Here is a 22,733-nt window from a genome sequence, read left to right as displayed (position 1 = left end):
AGACCTAGGGGGCCTAAATAATAGCCTTGCCTTTTTATCTGTATGGCTGGCAGTATTTTGTTCTGAGCAAATGGAGAGCCCCAAAATAGTAGCAGGTTTTAGGAAAAGCTGACCAGCTCCAAAAGCATCAAGCTGTTACTTTCAAAGACTCATTTCTGCCTTGGTCTAGCACTTTTTTCTCCAAACGTGAACACAGCAATTCTAATATATAGCATACTGTGGTGGAAAGGGCACTGAACTGGGACTCGGGAAATTGGGATTCTAATCCAAGCTCTGTTACTTATTAGCTATGTGCCCTGGGGCAAGCTAATCAATTAAATCTGGACCTTCATCTGTTCTGTAAGAGTGTAGTTCTGGCATTTGGTGAACCACATCATTCTTCAGAAACAATGTATGAGTGTTATTTTTCTAGGTACTGTATTCTCTCAACCTAACTTTATCAGTAGCAATCACAGTAGATTCCTTTGAGCCTCCTTCTGTGATTGAGATTTTTCATATGACTCTCAAACCTTTCTCAAGAAACCTCATTCATCCTTTTAATGACAGAGTATCCTTCACATCTTCCTCCTTAGACATTCAGGGACGGTCTTAATAGAGAATGTACCTTCTTGCTGTACTCCACAGAAAATGAATGAATGACTCAATGAATGAATGGACGGACATGGTTCCTACTGATATGAAGGAGAATGAGCTCTGGAATCAGACACTCTAGATTCAAATCTTAACTCTATCGCTTGCTGTGTTATCCTAATCAAGTTATTTTGGCTTTCTTACCTGAATTTCCTAGTTTGTAAAATGGGGTAGTAATTGTCTCTATCATACGATGAATATGCAGATTAAATGAAATAATGCTTGTTAGCCATCAAGCACAGTGCCAAGACACAGGGTGCATTTAATAAAGGTTATTTATCAATATTAGTAGCAATCCAGTATGATTCACTAAGAAGCCACTATATGTAGGTGCTAAGGGTAAAAGATAAGTGATCCATAATGATCTAACCTTCTAGGAGCCCCCAATCAGGAGTAGGGGAAACAAACAGATAAAAATTGAACTATGACTAAATGTGTTAAGGGTTCTACCAAAGACTAAAAGAATGCTTTGAAAGTCAAAAGGGAAGTGATGAACACTGCCTCTCCTAGAGAAGGTGGGGAAGGAGTTATAGAGAAGGTAACAATTATACTGCCACTTGAAGGATAAGTAGGATTTTCCCACACTGACAACAGAGAAAAGTGAGAAGGGCACTGGACTAGCAGGACCAAAGGCACAGTAGGTTAAAAAAAAAAAAAAAAAAAGTACTGTTTGGGGATGTGCATGTGTGTGCCTTGGGTGGAGGGTGAGAGTGGGGGTGGTGTGGGGATGGGGATGAGGGTATGTGGGATTGAGTGCGACTGAGGTAAAGGGAGATTGCCAGGGTGCAGGCATGTAAGGAACAGCTGCAGCCAGAAAGGTGATTTAAATCAGGCTATACATTGGAAGTTGAATAAGGATTTGGAATAGCAGTAAGGGTGCTAATCATCCATATTCTAATGAGAAGGACATGAGGCAAGTGGTGGAGAAAAGGTATAGGGATGGTGGAAGCTTTCTTTGCATTTCGAACGACTGATTTGTTTCATGGGAACTATAATACCGCAAGAAAAATGTCATAATTTAAATTTAATATGAGCTACATAACTATCAATGACACAATTAAACCTCAACACAATTTTTCAATTAATTTAAATTTAATTTTTCATAAGGAGAACCTTATAAAAAAATACCTAAACTTTCTCCCAAGATTTAGAGCGAGTTTTCCTCACAATTACATATCTTGGTGCAATGGTTAAGAGATAGAGCTCTAAGTTATAAAAACATGGTTTCAAATTCTGGCTCATTAATTCCAACAGTAAAGTTTTTTACAATTTACTTAACTTTTCCAAGGTTTAGTTTCCTCATCTGCATATGGAGATCCTAATTCTTATCTCAAAGGGTCACTATATGGATTAAAATAAATGAGAAAATCTGTGTAAAACACTAAGCAAGTATCTACTACATTGTAAGTGTTCAACAAATGGTGACCATTACTGTACTGTCCCTGAATTGTTAATTAACAACATTTCTGGGGGAGAGTGGGGAAGGACAGAGATGATGGGGCACAAGGTTTTGCTCTATGTTTGTCCATTTCTGATGCGTACAGACGTGTGCTTCTTTTCAGAAACAACAGTCACTATCACAAAGCATGGAAAAGGCCAAGGTGAGAGTTTCTCTGTTGAAGGAGTGAATAAATGAATGAAAGAACAAGTACACGTAATTACAAGGCCATTTTGAACTGGTCAGTAGACATTCAGAGGACTGCAAATTTTGCTAGTAAAAGATGTGCATGTGCTGTTCCTGCAAACTGAAATGCACATCCCTATTATGAAAGCCTAGCTAATTCTTATCTACCCTTTAAGATCAAGTCTCACTCAGAAACTTCTTCAATCATAGCTTTAGTGGGGTAATCTTCCTCTGTCCTCCAATCTGTAGGACTCATGCTTCCAGGCTAGCACTTAGAGAAGAAAACTGATAGTGACAGCACCATACAGGTGCCTCCTTCTTTGGATTTCAACTCCTTGAAAACAGAAACTGTGTTTTGTTCATCTCTGTATTCACTGCATCTAGCATAGCACAAGGCACATAAGTACAAGAAAGAAAAGGAGGGTGCACATATGTAGGATTTAAGACTAATTTCTACCCCCATTGAGTGAATTCTGGTTTCACAGAATTTTAAAAGTGAGACTGTTAAACACCAACTTTTATTTAAATGACTTGTTAGATTAAGCAGTACTTCCAAATCTCTACTTAAAACATCCTGAATGCTCTTGGTTGGCAGGCTACATACAATATAGTACAACCTCCCATTTCTACTTCCATTGGTGGAAACGTTCAGCAAGAATTGAACAAGTTTAATCCAAGCCTGTTTATATCAGCTGAACTTATAATTATAATGACACATTTAGCTCAATAACAAAAAGGAGTGAAAGAGAGACTTTGCACTCCATGCTTCCATGAGTTGCTGCTTTCATGACAATTAAGTTGAATGCTTCCACAGTGTTCAATAAAGATGGGTTATTTTAAAACTGCTGTCAATTTTGATGTAGATAAAACACATGCAAAACATTCGAAAAATAAATTATAAAAATATAAGATTCTGCATTCAGCTTGCTTTGAATGGTACCCCCCTCACTATAAAGAGACTAAAATTGGTTGGACCTTATAAATGGTACAATATGGGTGTGGTTTATGCCAGAAACATGACATTCAACTCCAATTAGCAAACTGCTATTTTCAAAGAAAAGGCCTTGACTCAGAATCAAAAAAAGTGCAGATATGTTTTAAGTTTAAAATAAATGTTTAAGATATGCATGCATCATTTCTAATGGTTTGTCCATCTGAACCACCTTACTTAATATTATTTCACTGCAACTCAGTACTCTCCTCTCAAAACTAGACAAAAGGCAAGAATGCTCATGACATAACAATAAAGACATACCATTTTTTTAGTATTTGACTCTGACAAAGAGTTTATAAAATGATACAACTATATTCAGCAAAAAGGAACGAGAAAGTCAGAAAATAGAGAAGGGAATATTTTTCAGCTTATTTTATGAGGCCAACATAATCCTAATACCAAAACCTGACAATGACATTACAACAATATAAAATTACAGACAAATATACCTCATGAACAATAACACAAAAATCCTCAACAAAATGTTAGCAAATGAAACCCAGATAATACATCATGACCAAGTGTGAGCTTATCTCAGAATTGGTTTAATAGTGTAAAATTAACCAATGTAATTAACTATTACAACAGAATAGACACAGAAAACCCATATGATCATTTCAATAGATGCAGAAGAAACATCTCACAAAATTCAACATCAGTTCATAATAAAAAAGCCTTAGCACATTAGAGATAGAAGGGAGCTTCCTCAATCTGATAAAGGGCATCTACAAAACATCATACTTAACAGTAATATACTGAATGCTTTCCCTCCAAGATTGGGAACAAGGCAAAACTGCTCATTTTTACCTTACCCCTCCGCCTTTTTTTTGTGGCAGCTGGCCAGAACAGGGATTGAATCCCAGACCTTAGTGTTATCAGCACCACACTCTAAGCAACTGAGTTAACTGGCCAGCCCCCACATACACCATTTATTTTAGACATTGCACTGGAGGTCCTAGCCATTGCAATAAGGCTAGAAAAAGAAATAATAAGCATCAAGATTGGAAAGGAAGAAGTAAAACCATATCTATTTGCGGATGGCATGATCACTAATGTAGAAAATCCTAAAAAATCTATAAAACCACTGATGTAATTAATAGGGTAAAATTGGTAAGGTAACAAGGTACAAGACCTATTATATTTTCATATACTAACATAAAAAAAAAAGAAAAATAAAGTTTAAAAACAATTCTACTTTCAATAGCATCACAAATATTAAATACCCAGGAATAAACTTAAGAAAAGCCATTGAAGACCTTTAAGTGAAAACTATAAATCATTTCTGACAGCATATAAAAGCAGACTTATAAATAGAGACATATACCATGTTCATTTAAATTGTTCCCCAGGGCTGTGTCATTTATCTTTAGATGCTCTGCTTTCACACTTTTTCTTTGTCCTTAGTTTTCAGAATTTTGATTAAGAGATGTGTGAGTGCGGATTTCTTAAGAGTTTATCTTGTCTGGGTTCACTCAGGTTCTTAAATCAGTAGGTTTATGTCTTTCAGCCAAATTTTGGAAATTTTGAGCCATTATTTCTTCACGTTTTTTCTTTTGGCCCACATTCTTTTTTCTCCCCTTAATAGATACACCAGAGACATGTATATTAGATCTTTCATTATTGTTCCACAGGTGCCTGAGGCTCTGTTCAGTTATTTTGCAATCTTTTTTTCTTGATTGCTTAGATTGGATCAATACCAGTCTATCTTCAGATTCACTGATTCTTTCTTCTCTGTCATCTCCAATTTGCTATTGAGCCTAACCAATGAATTTTTTGTCCATTGTTGTATTCTTAGGTTTTAAATTTTCATTTGGTCCTTCTTTATATCTTCTATTTCTTTGCTGAAATTTTCTATTTTTCATTTATTTCCAAAGTGTTTGTAAGTGCTCACTGAGACATTTTTATAATAGCTGATTTGAAATCCTTGTGTGATAATTCCAACATTTATGTCATCTTGGTGTGGGCATATATATTGGTTATTTTTTCTCATTAGAGTTCAGATTTCATTGGTTCTTGGTATAATGACTAATTTGAACTGTATCTTGGACATACTGAGTTATAAGAATCTGGTTCCTATTTAAATTTTTTATTTTATTCTGGTCTTCACCACTCAGATGGTAGGACTCTACTTTAAAGTTTCTACAGAGCTAGCTGGGGAGGAGTAGGGGCACCAACTCATTACTACAGGGCAGGAGTGGAAGATAAAGTTCCACTCCCTGACTCAGCTGGGGAGAGGCATTGCCTAGAATATGGTTATGGGAGTTAGAGCTAGAATACGGGGTGGGAGGAGTTAGAGCTCTATCTAGAGTCTCCGCAGGGGAGGGGTACTACTTCCTTACTGCTACAACAGGGCAGGGATAGAAGTCAGAGTTACACCTACAGTGTGTGGGAGATAAGTATCACCCACTAGTGAGGGGGGAAGGGGCAAAGGTAAAAGTCAGAATTTCACCCACAGGATCCATGGAGCAATAAAGATACCTCATTACTCCAGGGGAAAGAATAAAACAGGTTTTGACCCACCGGCTCCATTGCTGCAGTGCCAATTGGAGTTGGGCAGAAATGAAACTTTTTCTCATGCTGTTCATCTCCAGGATAGGAAGGTATGGTCAAATGGTTTCTCTATAGATGGACTACCCTTTTTTCAGTCCTTTAGCTAGAGAGAGCAGGCTTTTCTTGGAGATTTTCTCTTTGTCTGTATCCATTAGTGTTTCTAGTTTGCAGAGCACTTAGGGGAAAAAATGTACAAGTCAAGGAAAACCCCAGGGAATTCACTGCCTTATAGCTTCTCAAATCCCAAGGTCTCAAGTCAGTCTGCCATTTTTCTCTACCTTCAAAAATCTTCTGGCAGGTGACCAGTATTTTTGTCCAGGGATATTTGCTGTGACTAGTGGAAGGAATAAAATGGAATGTGTTTACTCCATCTTGTTCAGAAAGAGAAGTTGCAATTTAAATTTAAATGAGTCCAAAATAAAATGGATTGATGAGTAGAAGGCTGAAAAGATGTCTAGATACAAAATGGAGCAAGTATAGCCAAATGTTAATGGTAGAATCTAGGCGGTAGGTATATGGGTGTAATCTATAAAATCCTTTTAACTTTGCTGTATGGTTGAAAATTTTCACAATAAAATGTTTGGGGGATCTTTTGGCTGAATTCAAAATGCAGGTGATTTTCTAAAAAATTCCATACCATGTAAAGGGAAGAAAAAAAGTCCTCTGCTGAGTGAAAGAGAGGTACTGGGCATTTGCTCGGACCAATAAGTTACCAGATTAAGTGGAACAAGAGACTGTTAAGATGAAAACAAGTCTTTGTAAACGCTCTAGCCAGCTGAATCCTACTTCTTGTTTTTAACAGCTTATTTTGCCCACAGCCTAGTCCTTAGCCTTGTCAGCTCTTGCATCCCAAAGAGTAATTCCATCAGAGTTAATAAGCATAGTGCAGCTTACGGGACAGTTAATGTTGGGGAGGGACTAAATTCATTATGTGAAATGAAAATAAAAGAGAGGGGGATAGGTTTCAAATCTTTATTTTTGAAAGAACAACCTAATCAACACAATAAGTGTAGGGGCCCAATCTGAGGGGCATTTGAGACAGAATTACAATACTGACCCCTTGAGTTAACTCTGGTTGAAATTTTTACTAAGATACAAAATGATCACCTCCACATTATAAAAAGGTCTTAGGTATGCACAGCTGCCCAGAATACTGATTCTCCTAGTTTTTCCCACAGATACAAATGGGATGCTTAGCATATGGCATATACTGGGGGAAAAGTGCAGGCACTGGAGTAGAACAGACTTAAGTCTAAATTCTGGCTCTATTTTCTACTAACTAAAAGGCACTGGGTCAGTCTCTGCATCGCAATATCCCATCTGTAAAATGGAGTTAATGAATGCTGGCATAAGGATTAAATGAAATGATGAATATCAAGTGGTATCTTGACTATCTAGAAACTTATTCAGGCCCATACTTTCTTAATACTGGGGAGGATGAAATTAAAAGAACAAGAGCTATTCTTTTCACACACTGATGAAAATTACTCAAGAGCCCTGGATGGGTGCAGCAGATTACTGTCCAATGGTCTCTTACATTTCCTGTCAGGATGGCTTTGATAATACCTGCCTCCTGGATTATACCTTGGCTCTTCTGTTGGCTAACTTACTCAGTGGCCAGGCTCTCCCAGGCCAAGGCAAGACTGCCAGTCCAGGCTGAGCTCACTGAGTCAGCAGAAGTCCTGGATAGTCCACAGGACACTCTTAGGTTTTCTTCTAGAAGTACCTACCCTAAACCTATCTGGCATAAGCTTATCCAGAATTTTCAACATAATGCTATGAAATCTGATGAATAGTAGCCTCTCTCTAGTGGCTGAAACATAAGCTTTGTATTTTTTTAAATGGCTGCCTTAAATTATTAGAAATATATTCTAAATGTCTGAATATGTTGTTTGGTAAAATGCCTAAGACCCTTTTATTCCTGTTACAAAATAACAATGAATACAGTAACTAGTATTTGTACAGTGCTTCAACAATCTTGTGTCTTTCATTCACAGGTGGTTGTTGTTTTTTTTCTTGATCTTCAAAATGTCCTAACCCACATGCCACTCTTAATCCAGCAGTTATGCCCCCAATTTGTACAGTTGGTTTCCTGTAAAACCCAGCATGAGGTACCCTTTCACTATTCACAAATAATTCCAAAATCTTTCATTCCAGCCTGCTTTATGCTACACTTCCTGACTGTTCTCATTCAGTCCCAATCTCATTTCTATGATGACTTTATTTATAGGCTCATTTCACAACCTGGGATCTGTCAATTGCCCTCTTCTCTGCCTCTGATTTTTGGCTTCCCTCCTTAACTGATTAGTATCTGTCTCATTGACTATGACATGACTCCTTTAGTCATGATGAATAAATACTCTGCCAGGCCCGGCCACCAGATGCAGACCCTAGTGGCCAATACTTCCATGCTGGTTTACACACCAGTCAAAACACTTATACCTATCTAAGTTTCAATTCATTCATGTTCAGGGACCATAAGGGGTCATTTCCAGAGCTAACAAATATGGTAGTCAGTTTTCTTCTATTTCTCCTGCTACTAATAGTTGTGGGCATTTTCTTTTACCTCTGCCTTTGGCTCAGCTGATTCATTAGAGGTATCAAGTTGTTCCTTGGCTTGGGCCATCTGAGTCATCAATCTATCCATGTGGGATTGGATGTCTGCCAGTATCTCAGTCACATGAGCCGTGGCCATTGCTTCCTGGATGTCCACTAGATGAAGGGCCTTTTGCTCCTCATCAGCAATCACTTTTTGAACTTTCTTAAATTCTTGCTGTATAAACACCTTCATCTGGTCCCGAGTTACCTGTAGAACACAGACAAGTGAGAAGAATGAGTTGGGCATACAAAAAAAATGAAAGGATAGAGTTATTGCTATAAAATGCTAGTCAGCCTTAGCCAAAATATAAATCATAGTTTCCATCTTATTCTGAAGTTTTGGGAATATCATCTAAACGATGTTCCCTTAATATATTTGATGAATTTCTTGCTAATCTGTTTGCCTTTTTATTCTTCAGGAAGTAATTCCTTATCCTTCTTTTTTGCTTTTCACTTTGTTCATTTTTATACAAGTAGATAAATTTCTTTTCAAAAATTTAACAGATGAGTATATATAACAAAAAAATGAAATTCCTCTTGTCTTCCCAATTACTGTTAACAATTTGGTATGTATCCTCCCATTTTTCTATATAGTTATATACCTATATGTATACAGAAAATTATGAAGTTTTTATACAAATGGATTATAGTGAACATATGGTTCTGTCTTGCTTTTCTACTTAAAGTATGTTAACACATACAGATCAACTTCATTCTTAGTATTAATTTTACTATATGTATGATACAGATATATATATAGATATATCCTATTTAATCATTCCTTTCAATGGAAATACAGGCTATTTCTAAATTTTTGCTATTATAAACAACACAGCAATGAACATCCTTAAATATACCTATTAATATTAGCATATGAATTACTTTAGAGAACTTCGGAATCACTGAGTCAATTTATATATACTCTAGACACACTGACTGATACTGTCAAGCTGCCCTCCAAAAAAGATGTATCAATTACATTTCTACAACAATGTGTGAAAGCAAGCATTTCCCTATACCCTTACCAATACTGGATAATAGCAAGCTTTTAAATTATCACTAATGGGCGAAAATATATTATTGTTTTATTTTACAACAACAACTGCAAACCAAATAAAATATGACTGTAGGCTAAATTTGGCTAGGGCATAAGAAAGGCAAAGTGAGAATCTATCAAAATAAGAACTCCTAAACTCAAAATCTTGCTAGTAACTGCATTTATTGATGTTTCCTCACAACCATGTTTATTTTATATTTTTAAACAAGCATGCAGTGTTATGAGCAGCTGAGACAGGGAGAAGGGAGGGAGTAGAACAGTAGACAAAAGGAGAAAGGAAAGACCAACAGAGGATTTCACACATGGAAGAGGAAGCAGTTATTATCTAGGCGAACCCCTTCCTTTTATAGATAAGGAAATGAACATAGCTGTAAATCTATAGAGGCAAAGACTCCAATCTTTTTGTTCTCAGTCTGGTGCTCTGTGTACTATAACAGTCTGTCAGAAGGCGATCAAACTGGGAAACACTGGAAAGGAGACTGAGGAAGAAAAAGACTAAAGGAGGGAGGAAAGAGATGAGGCCATTTTTAATTAGCCTCTTAAAAACTAAAAGAAGCTTGGTGCCCTACACAGATTTTGTAACACTGCCGTAAGGACATCAATGCAAAAGAAGGCCTGTATGACATGTATCCGCTCACACATTAAGTGACTAAGTGACATAAGCCCTTAGGAATTCATATATTCTCTGCAGGTGCTCTCCCTGGTGCTGGAGAAAGAAAGAGGAGTGTTATATGTTATCAACGTCTCTGCAAATTCTGTGTCAGATTGAGATCTGTGATTTGTGTTTATTTAGTATTTTCTTTTTATTTTTAGTGTGTATATTTCATGTGGAGTATGCATAAAGCAAATGTACTTTACAGGGCCTGGTTTTCCAAAGCCTTGCAGTTTCAAATATTGACCTTGCAGGGGACAGGAAAATTTCCCCAGGCTAGTCTCTATTGTAAGATAAAGAACTGTAGCACAGCAAGGTTGCTGGCTCAAAAGACAGACAGGTTACTGATTGATATGTAAAGATACTGGAAAATTGCTGTAAGAAGAGAATGTTTGCTAAGATCAAGCTTTTGTTGGTGGATTAACTTAACTTCTTGAAAATTGCATTATGGAATGTCACCTTGCTTTTCCTACTGAATGTTACCAGCTTCTACTGTTAAACTTGTTAAACTATACTTAGCAAAAACCCCACCTATGTTCTCTTCCTGTAACTTCCTGGTCTGGAGAATAAATGCAGGAAGAGAACCCCAATTCATGGTTAATTTCCCAAATGGAAAGAATGCCTCTATCATGAGGGTTCCATTAGATTAACCCCTTTTTTTCGGGGCTTTCACTGCTCAGAAGAGATGGACTTTGAGTAATCTTTGGTGGCTCCATCACCCAGGGGAAAAGGGGTGACAAATCCATGGGAAGCAAAGCAACCATTTCAGGGCTGTTATGCTTTATGGTGATTATTTATCAATGGATCTCTACTCTCGAAATAACTTAGGTCTTAAATGATCTAGGACCTTCTCTCAGAGACCAAATCTAGAAAGGTTTGAATAAGGAAAACTTTTCTGAATGCCTGAGAAACTCTCTTAATGGTTCCAAGTGACTGAAAATGGAGACCATAATAAAAACTCATTTGCAGCCTATTTTACTAGACCTCACATACACATGTGGTTCAGAGTTAGGAAGCTGACATCACAGTCAGGAAAAGTGCGAAACAGACTGCAGAAGGTGAATAAATCACAGGTTTTAGAAATTAAATTCTCTATTTCCCATTGCTTTACATACGTTTTCAACATGACACTTTATTTTATACAGAGCAGGCCACAAATAAAAATCGAAGGCAGATTAATCTACTCTATAAAACCTTTATGCCTTCTTCCCACTCTCATTCTCTACTAATTAATAGGTACTCTCCAACCCAGCTCAAAATGCTAAGAACAAACTTCTAGGTCATAACATCCATTCAAATTCAGAGCCCAACTGAGAAAATCCCGGGGAAATTGGGCATGTGGTAGGTTGGGTACTCTGGAAAAGGACTCCTGCCAATAGTGGGAGTGAAGTGAAAGAAAGTGAGCCGAGATGCCAGGTACCGTTTAAGCTTTATTAAAGGAAGAAAATCTGGGAGGGTTCAAGATGGCGGCGGCTGTGGAGGCTGGCGTGGAGTAGCTGAGGTGGAAAAGGAGGCCACTGGGCCTCAGGCAGCCGGGAAACTTGTGGACATTCCTCTCGCCATCTCTTAAGGGAGGACCGCTGCTGCTGGACGGTCGTGGGGGGTGACCGCCACTTTGCCCCCAGCAGGAGAGGCTGCCTCATTTACAGGCAACAGCTTTGAAGTGTGGAGCAGGAAAAGAACTGTTTCTTAGCTGCAAAAGCGAGTCTCGAAACAGGGAACACGGCGCCAGGGCTGCTGTGGATGCAGCCAGGATCCCGGAGACCGGGGCCGCGCTGAAGGCGGCCAGCTGCCCTATTCAGGATTTGAGGTTTCAGGCCGGCATTAAAGAAGATTCCTGGGAGCGCCCGAGCCGCGCCGCGACTGAACAGCCCGAGGCGGCAGCGGCTGAGATCGGGGAAGGCGGCAAACCAGAGACAGAGTGAGCGCCCGACCTGGCACAGCACTGTGAGTGATCCCTGGCACAGCTCTGTTCGGGGGGTGGATGCCCACGCGGCTCCCGCCTGCACCACCAGCCCACTCACTGCACGGTGCTGCCTCCATTTTACCAGGTGTGGGCAGCCCCGCCCCCTCGGCCATCACTGAGCCCTCAAACTTGCTTGGCCTGGCGCGGGGCTTTCTGGAGCCTGCGGACTGGCCTCCCCTCCCACTCCCTCCGCGGATCTCTGGCGGGGCTGGTGGCAGGGGGCGTCCCAGACCAGTGTCGGGAGGGCAAGAAAGTACGGGCAGGCCGACTGTCACTCCACCACCCCCTGGACTCCGGCCCCAGGTAAACTCCCTGTTACTGGGAGGCAGATACCATCTCTGCGGCCTCCAGTTTGGAAAAAAGCCTAACGAATGTCTGGTTGGGAATAGTGTGGTAGGAGAGTTCCCAGGTCCGCTTGGACCTGCCGGAGAGCAGGCTGCAGGTGGGCGCTAGACTCGGTTTATACCGGGGGTGATAAAAAGGTGAACAAGACTCGAGAAAGATCTACATAGTGCTACAAAGGCACCCAGAGAGACCAGTCGTCGGTGCCTAGCAGAAACCTGGTAGACTTCCTGGGCGAGGCGGTGCCGAGCAGGGTCTTGAAGGCCCAGCTGATAGACGAGGGGTGCAGAAGACACGCCCCAGCCCAGCACAGTGCGCACAGAGTGGGGAGACGTGCGGCCAGGGAGGCGGAGACTCAACAGAAACGACACACCTGGTGGGGTCGCCACTGCACGATCTAACAGCCTGGGCCAGAGCACACGGAACAGGGAGAAGTCCTGCACAGGAAGTGAAAGCTCAACAGCGATCACACACCCTGTGGTACGTGATCCACCAGCCCAGCAGAGCCCAAGCTGACCAGAAAGGCGGCTCCCCGGAGAAGCCCAAGACCCGAGGCAACCACACACACAAGGCACTAGAGGCCAACTGAGCACTCACGGAGGCACCCATACGAAATTGGCAACCACAGCAACATCCTAGTTAGTCATTAGTCTCAAACCGGTGGACTGTGAAACTCCCTGCAACAATGAATAAACACCAAAAAAAAGATACCAGAAATACAAAAAATCAAGAAAGTACACCACCAAAAGTTAATAAATCTCAAATGCTAGATCCTATAGAACAAGAAGCCCTTGAAATGACTGACAAGGAATTTCGAGTGATAATTCTAAGGAAACTGAATGAGATACAAGAAAACTCAGCTAGACATCATGATGAAATGAGGAAAAGTATACAGGATCTGAAAGAGGAAATGTACAAGGAAATCAATGTCCTGAAAAAAAATGTAGCAGAACTTGCTGAACTAAAGAAGTTATTCAGCGAAATAAAAAACACAACGGAGAGTTTAACCAGCAGGCTTGTCGAAGTTGAAGAGAGAACCTCTGAACTTGAAGATGGGCTGTTTGAAATAACACAAGCAGACAAAAAGAAAGAAAAAAGAATCAAGGACATGGAAGAAAATCTGAGAGAGATATCAGACAACCTTAAGCGATCAAATATCTGAGTCATGGGTATTCCAGAAGGGGAGGAAAATGGAGATTCCATTGAAAACATATTCAACAAAATAGTGGCAGAAAACTTCCCAGGTATAGGAAAAATCACAGATCTTCAGATCCAGGAAGCTCAACGATCTCCAAATGTATTCAACCCAAAAAGACCTTCTCCAAGACATGTCATAGTCAAATTGGCAAAACTCAGAGACAAAGAGAGAATCTTAAAAGCTGCAAGAGAGAAGCGTCAAATCACCTATAAGGGAGCCCCAATCAGGTTAACATCAGACTTTTCATCACAAACCCTAAAAGCTAGAAAAGAATGGGATGATATTTTCAAAATACTAAAAGACAAAGATTGCCAGCCAAGAATACTCTACCCTGCAAGGCTATCCTTCCGAAATGAGGGGCAAATAGTATATTTCTCAGACAAACAAAAACTGTGAGAGTTCACTACCACACGACCACCCTTACAAGAAATCCTCAAGGGAGTACTGGGTTTGGTTCCTGAAAAATAACTACCACTGCCATAAAAACCCAAGAAAAATCAATACCCACTAGTATAATAAAAATGGCATTCATGAAGAGAAAACAAGCTAACAAAAACACTATCTACAACGCAAGGAACCAACAAACACAGAAACGAAACAGTAAATCAGAAAGCAAGGAACAAAAGACACCTAGGACAACCAAACAACCAATAAAATGCTAGGAATAAATCAACACCTTTCAATAACAACTCTTAATGTAAAAGGCTTAAATTCCCCAATTAAAAGACACAGACTGGCTGACTGGACCAAAAAGCAGGACCCAACTATTTGCTGCCTACAAGAGACCCACCTCACCCATAAAGATTCACACAGACTAAGAGTGAAAGGATGGAAAAAGATTTACCATGCAAACAGAAAAGAAAAACGAGCTGGAGTAGCTATTCTTATATCTGACAAAATAGACTTTAAACTAAAAACCATAAAAAGAGACAATGAGGGACACTACTTAATGATAAAAGGACTGATCCATCAAGAAGACATAACAATCATAAATATGTACGCACCCAATGTTGGAGCAGCCAGATTTATAAAACAAACTCTATTAGACCTAAAGAAGGAAATAGACACTAATACCATAATAGCAGGGGACCTGAACACCCCACTGTCAATATTAGACAGATCATCTAGGCAAAGAATCAGTAGAGAAACACAAGATCTAAACAAGACTCTAGACCAATTGGAATTGGCAGATATCTACAGAACATTCCACCCAACAACCTCAGAATATTAATTCTTCTCATCAGCACATGGATCATTCTCCAGGATAGATCACATATTAGGTCACAAATCAAGTCTCAATAAATTCAAAAAAATTGGAATTATCCCATGTATCTTCTCAGACCACAATGGATTAAAACTAGAAATTAATAACAAGCGAAACTCTGGAAACTATACAAACACATGGAAATTAAACAGCATTCTACTTAATGACATATGGGTCCAAGAAGAAATCAAGCAGGAAATCAAAAAATTTATTGAAACTAATGAAAACAATGATACATCATACCAAAACCTGTGGGATACTGCAAAAGCAGTATTGAGGGGGAAATTTATTGCATTAAACGCTCACTTCAGAAGACTGGAAAGATGGCAAACGAACAACCTAACACTTCACCTTAAAGAACTAGAAAAACAAGAACAATCCAATCCTAAAGTTAGCAGACGGAAAGAAATCATTAAGATCAGAGCAGAACTGAATGAAATTGAAAACCAAAAAACAATTCAAAAGATCAACGAATCAAAAAGTTGGTTTTTTGAAAAGATAAATAAAATTGACAAACCATTAGCATGGCTAACAAAAAAAAGAAGAGAGAAGACTCAAATAACAAAAATTAGAAATGAAAAAGGCGATATTGCAACTGATTCATCTGAAATACAAGGAATCATTCGAGACTACTATAAACAACTATACGCCAACAAATTTGAAAATCTGGAGGAAATGGATAAATTTCTGGACACACACAAGCTCCCAAAACTGAACCATGAAGACATAGAAAATTTGAACAGACCAATAACAATAAAGGAGATTGAAGCTGTTATCAGAAGGCTCCCAACAAAGAAAAGCCCAGGACCAGATGGATTCACAGCAGAATTTTACCAAACATTCAAAGAGGAATTGACACCGATTCTTTACAAACTATTCCAAAAGATTGAAATGGACACAAATCTCCCAAACTCATTCTATGAAGCAAACATTATCCTGATACCAAAACCAGGTAAAGATATAACCAAAAAAGAAAACTACAGGCCAATATCCTTGATGAATATAGATGCAAAAATCCTCACTAAAATACTAGCAAACAGATTACAGCAACACATACGAAAAATTATTCATCACGATCAAGTGGGATTCATCCCAGGGATGCAAGGTTGGTTCAACATACGCAAATCAATAAATGTGATACACCATATTAATAAACTCAAACACAAGGACCATATGGTCATATCTATAGATGCTGAAAAAGCATTCGATAAAGTTCAGCACTCATTCATGACAAAGACCCTCTATAAGTTAGGTATAGAGGGAAAGTATCTCAACATAATTAAAGCCATATATGCCAAACCCACTGCCAATATCATCCTGAATGGGGAAAAGCTGAAAGCTTTTCCTTTAAGAACAGGAACTAGACAAGGATGCCCACTCTCACCACTCCTATTCAACATAGTGTTGGAAGTACTAGCCAGAGCAATCAGAGAAGAGAAGGAAATAAAGGGCATCCAGATTGGAAAAGATGAAGTCAAACTGTCCCTGTTTGCAGATGACATGATCCTATATATCGAACAGCCTAAAACCTCTACAAAAAAACTCTTGGAATTGATAAATGATTTCAGCACAGTAGCAGGATACAAAATCAACACACAAAAATCAGTAGCATTTCTTTTCTCCAATAGTGAACATGCAGAAAGAGAAATCAAGAAAGCCTGCCCATTTACAATAGCCACCAAAAAATTAAAATACTTAGGAATTGAGTTAACCAAGGAGGTGAAAAATCTCTATAACGAGAACTACAAACCACTGCTGAGAGAAATTAGAGAGGATACAAGAAGATGTAAAGATATCCCATGCTCTTGGATTGGAAGAATCAACATAGTGAAAATGTCCATACTACCCAAAGTGATATACAAATTCAATGCAATCCCCATCAAAATTCCAAAGACATTTTTCTCAGAAATGGAAAAAACTATTCAGACATTTATATGGAACAATAAAAGACCACGCATAGGCAAAGCAATGCTGAGCAAAAAAAATAAAGCTGGAGGCATAACACTACCTGACTTTAAGCTATACTACAAAGCTATAATAACCAAAACAGTATGGTACTGGCATAAAAACAGACACACTGACCAATGGAATAGAATAGAGAATCCAGAAATCAACCCACACACTTACTGCCAGCTGATCTTTGACAAAGGCACCAAGCCTATTCACTGGGGAAGGGACTGCCTCTTCAGCAAATTGTGCTGGGATAACTGGATATCCATATGCAGGAGAATGAAACTAGATCCATACCTCTCACCATATACTAAAATCAACTCAAAATGGATTAAGGATTTAAATATACACCCTGAAACAATAAAACTTCTTAAAGAAAACATAGGAGAAACACTTCAGGAAATACGACTGGGCACAGACTTCATGAATACGACCCCAAAAGCACGGGCAACCAAAGGAAAAATAAACAAATGGGATTATATCAAACTAAAAAGCTTCTGCACAGCAAAAGAAACAATTCAAAGAGTTAAAAGACAACCAACAGAGTGGGAGAAAATATTTGCAAAATATACATCTGACAAAGGATTAATATCCAGAATATATAAGGAACTCAAACAACTTTACAAGAAGAAAACAAGAACCCAATTAAAAAATGGGCAAAAGAGCTAAGTAGGCATTTCTCTAAGGAAGATAAACAAATGGCCAACAGACATATGAAAAAATGCTCAACATCACTCAGCATCCGGGAAATGCAAATCAAAACCACATTGAGATACCATCTAACCCCAGTTAGGATGGCTAAAATCCAAAAGACCCTGAACGATAAATGCTGGCGAGGCTGCGGAGAAAAAGGAACTCTCATACATTGTTGGTGGGACTGCAAAATGGTGCAGCCTCTATGGAAAATGGTATGGAGGTTCCTTAAACAATTGCAAATAGATCTACCATACGACCCAGCTATCCCACTGTTGGGAATATACCCAGAGGAATGGAAATCATCAAGTCGAAGGTATACCTGTTCCCCAATGTTTATCGCAGCACTCTTTACAATAGCCAAGAGTTGGAACCAGCCCAAATGCCCATCATCAGATGAGTGGATATGGAAAATGTGGTACATCTACACAATGGAATACTACTCAGCTATAAAAACGAATGAAATACTGCCATTTGCAACAACATGGATGGACCTTGAGAGAATTATATTAAGTGAAACAAGTCAGGCACAGAAAGAGAAATACCACATGTTCTCACTTATTGGTGGGAGCTAAAAATAAATAAATAAATTCACACACACACACACACACACACACACACACACACACACACACACACACACACACACACACACAAAACCGGGGGAGGGGGAAGAAGATATAACAACCACAATTATTTGAAGTTGATACGACAAGCAAACAGAAAGGACATTGTTGGGGGGGAGGGAGAAGGGAGGGAGGTTTTGGTGACGGGGAGGAATAATCAGCCACAATGTATATCGACAAAATAAAAATTAAAATAAATAAATAAATAAATAAATAAAATAAAATTTACCAAGGCTGCAAAGTCTTTCAATAAATAAATCATACTAATATTTGTAAAAAAAAAAAAAAAAAAAAAAAAAAGGAAGAAAATCTGCAGGGCTGTGCTCAAAGTGGCAGGCAGCCCGGGGCTGCCCTGAAAATGGTGGACAGCACCAGGTGTGGGTGTGTTAGAGCTTATATTGGTATGTTGGCACCAAGAGCTGGGTGATGTAATTCCAGGATGGGGATTGAGTTAGCTCATGGGAATTGAGAGTTCTGCACAGGCGGAAACACCAAAAGTTTCATCTTCTCCAAAACCATGAGGCTTCTTGTAAAAGAGAATGGGGAAGGGGAGGGGAGGAGGTGGATGGCACCATTTTGTACTTGGGCTTGTCTAAAATGGCGCTGGTTATGTTGCAGATCTGTTATGAAGCAGCTTTCAATACTCCCTTTCAGGTTCCAGCTCACCTCCTTGTTATCGAAACTCTACCCTGCTCAAACTACACTTCTACAAGAGCTGCAGGCCCTACATGTCAGTGTCTGCTATCTGGGAGTCAGTGAAATAATTTCCAAGTGGGTTTCTTGGGATTTCTTCAGCCTCTGTTCTATATTTCCCGAAAATGAGAGTGATAGCCTCATACTCTTGACTATAACTACATGTGGATGCTACATAAAAAAATTTTACATACACAGAAAAGAGAGAAAGCAGAATGTACCACAGAATGATGAAACTGGTGATGTAAAAGGCTCCTTTCACACAGTAATTACTAAAGTAATTGTCAAACCTTTTTGAAGCCATAGAACTTCCCTCACCCCAAACAAAATCTTAATGTGGAACCCCAAAATGTAATAAAGCCAAAAGTAGAACTATCCTGGTTAAAATCTCCCCCTCCTCCTTGAAGTACTTCCTAGGGCACTAGCAGTAGTTGCCCATAAAAATCTCACCTATGAGACTAGGGTCCTCAATGTAAACGAAACCTTACATGGAGCTTTCTCCCTGTGGTCAACTGACTGGCCTCTAAGTTGTCAAAACCTTCAGCACCTAAGTTACAAGCAAGATAACATATCTTTGTTATAGCTGCATGAGGATGAAATGCTATGTTATTACTTAAACATTGGCAGCTTATTTATGGTCAGAACTAACCAGGGAACATCGTAGTCTAAACTCCTCGTTTTTGTTTTTTTTTTTTTTTTTTAATTTTATTTTGTCGATATACATTGTAGCTGATTAATGCTCCCCATCACCAAAACCTCCCTCCCTTCTCCCTCCCCCCCTCCCCCCCAACCATGTCCTTTCTGTTTGTTTGTTGTATCAACTTCAAATAATTGTGGTTGTTATATCTTCTTACCCCCCCCGTTTGTGTGTGTATGTGTGTATGTGTGTGTGTGAATTTATATATTAATTTTTAGCTCCCACCAATAAGTGAGAACATGTGGTATTTCTCTTTCTGTGCCTGACTTGTTTCACTTAATATAATTCTCTCAAGGTCCATCCATGTTGTTGCAAATGGCAGTATTTCATTCGTTTTTATAGCTGAGTAGTATTCCATTGTGTAGATGTACCACATTTTCCGTATCCACTCATCTGATGATGGGCATTTGGGCTGGTTCCAACTCTTGGCTATTGTAAAGAGTGCTGCGATGAACATTGGGGAACAGGTATACCTTCGACTTGATGATTTCCATTTCTCTGGGTATATTCCCAACAATGGGATGGCTGGGTCGTATGGTAGATCTATTTGCAATTGTTTAAGGAACCTCCATACCATTTTCCATAGAGGCTGCACCATTTTGCAGTCCCACCAACAATGTATGAGAGTTCCTTTTTCTCCGCAGCCTCGCCAGCATTTATCGTTCATAGTCTTTTGGATTTTAGCCATCCTAACTGGGGTTAGATGGTATCTCAATGTGGTTTTGATTTGCATTTCCCGGATGCTGAGTGATGTTGAGCATTTTTTCATATGTCTGTTGGCCATTTGGATATCTTCCTTAGAGAAATGCCTACTTAGCTCTTTTGCCCATTTTTTAATTGGGTTGCTTGTTTTCTTCTTGTAAAGTTGTTTGAGTTCCTTATATATTCTGGATATTAATCCTTTGTCAGATGTATATTTTGCAAATATTTTCTCCCACTCTGTTGGTTGTCTTTTAATTCTTTTAATTGTTTCTTTTGCTGTGCAGAAGCTTTTTAGTTTGATATAATCCCATTTGTTTATTTTTCCTTTGGTTGCCCGTGCTTTTGGGGTCGTATTCATGAAGTCTGTGCCCAGTCCTATTTCCTGAAGTGTTTCCCCTATGTTTTCTTTAAGAAGTTTTATTGTCTCAGGGTGTATATTTAAATCCTTAATCCATTTTGAGTTGATTTTAGTATATGGTGAGAGGTATGGATCTAGTTTCATTCTCCTGCATAACGATATCCAGTTATCCCAGCACCACTTGCTGAAGAGGCAGTCCCTTCCCCAGTGAATAGGCTTGGTGCCTTTGTCAAAGATCAGATGGCAGTAAGTGTGAGGGTTGATTTCTGGATTCTCTATTCTATTCCATTGGTCAGTGTGTCTGTTTTTATGCCAGTACCATACTGTTTTGGTTATTATAGCTTTGTAGTATAGCTTAAAGTCAGGTAGTGTTATGCCTCCAGCTTTATTTTTTTTGCTGAGCATTGCTTTGGCTATTCGTGGTCTTTTATTGTTCCATATAAATGTCTGAATAGTTTTTTCCATTTCTGAGAAAAATGTCTTTGGAATTTTGATGGGGATTGCATTGAATTTGTATATCACTTTGGGTAGTATGGACATTTTCACTATGTTGATTTTTCCAATCCAAGAGCATGGGATATCTTTCCATCTTCTTGTATCCTGTCTAATTTCTCTCAGCAGTGGTTTGTAGTTCTCATTATAGAGATTTTTCACCTCCTTGGTTAACTCAATTCCTAAGTATTTTATTTTTTTGGTGGCTATTGTAAATGGGCAGGCTTTCTTGATTTCTCTTTCTGCATGTTCACTATTGGAGAAAAGAAATGCTACTGATTTTTGTGTGTTGATTTTGTATCCTGCTACTGTGCTGAAATCATTTATCAATTCCAACAGTTTTTTTGTAGAGGTTTTAGGCTGTTCGATATATAGGATCATGTCATCTGCAAACAGGGACAGTTTGACTTCATCTTTTCCAATCTGGATGCCCTTTATTTCCTTCTCTTCTCTGATTGCTCTGGCTAGTACTTCCAACACTATGTTGAATAGGAGTGGTGAGAGTGGGCATCCTTGTCTAGTGCCTGTTCTTAAAGGAAAAGCTTTCAGCTTTTCCCCATTCAGGATGATATTGGCAGTGGGTTTGGCATATATGGCTTTAATTATGTTGAGATACTTTCCCTCTATACCTAACTTATAGAGGGTCTTTGTCATGAATGAGTGCTGAACTTTATCAAATGCTTTTTCAGCATCTATAGAGATGATCATATGGTCCTTGTGTTTGAGTTTATTAATATGGTGTATCACATTTATTGATTTGCGTATGTTGAACCAACCTTGCATCCCTGGGATGAATCCCACTTGATCGTGATGAATAATTTTTCGTATGTGTTGCTGTATTCTGTTTGCTAGTATTTTAGTGAGGATTTTTGCATCTATATTCATCAAGGATATCGGCCTGTAGTTTTCTTTTTTGGTTATATCTTTACCTGGTTTTGGTATCAGGATGATGTTTGCTTCATAGAATGAGTTTGGGAGATTTGCGTCCGTTTCAATCTTTTGGAATAGTTTGTAAAGAATCGGTGTCAATTCCTCTTTGAATGTTTGGTAAAATTCTGCTGTGAATCCATCTGGTCCTGGGCTTTTCTTTGTTGGGAGCCTTCTGATAACAGCTTCAATCTCCTTTATTGTTATTGGTCTGTTCAAATTTTCTACGTCTTCACGGTTCAGTTTTGGGAGCTTGTGTGTGTCCAGAAATTTATCCATTTCCTCCAGATTTTCAAATTTGTTGGCGTATAGTTGTTTATAGTAGTCTCGAATGATTCCTTGTATTTCAGATGAATCAGTTGTAATATCGCCTTTTTCATTTCTAATTTTTGTTATTTGAGTCTTCTCTCTTCTTTTTTTTGTTAGCCATGCTAATGGTTTGTCAATTTTATTTATCTTTTCAAAAAACCAACTTTTTGATTCGTTGATCTTTTGAATTGTTTTTTGGTTTTCAATTTCATTCAGTTCTGCTCTGATCTTAATGATTTCTTTCCGTCTGCTAACTTTAGGATTGGATTGTTCTTGTTTTTCTAGTTCTTTAAGGTGAAGTGTTAGGTTGTTCACTTGCCATCTTTCCATTCTTCTGAAGTGAGCATTTAATGCAATAAATTTTCCCCTCAATACTGCTTTTGCAGTATCCCACAGGTTTTGGTATGATGT

General features: G+C 38.8%; 1 protein-coding gene across 1 annotated transcript in view; it reads right to left on the bottom strand.

The window, feature by feature from the left end:
* The window catches only part of TRIM44 (tripartite motif containing 44), a 164,426-nt gene that overhangs the window by 74,288 nt on the left and 67,405 nt on the right, over nucleotides 1-22,733 (bottom strand). The window contains exon 3 of the mRNA XM_063093591.1: nucleotides 8,365-8,604. Coding sequence (XP_062949661.1) covers nucleotides 8,365-8,604 — 240 coding nt within the window. The remainder of the gene's footprint in view (nucleotides 1-8,364; nucleotides 8,605-22,733) is intronic.

Source organism: Cynocephalus volans, chromosome 4 (genome assembly GCF_027409185.1).
Source record: "Cynocephalus volans isolate mCynVol1 chromosome 4, mCynVol1.pri, whole genome shotgun sequence".
In the NCBI taxonomy this organism is placed as follows: domain Eukaryota; kingdom Metazoa; phylum Chordata; class Mammalia; order Dermoptera; family Cynocephalidae; genus Cynocephalus; species Cynocephalus volans.
This window is presented reverse-complemented; position numbering and strand designations above follow the sequence as displayed.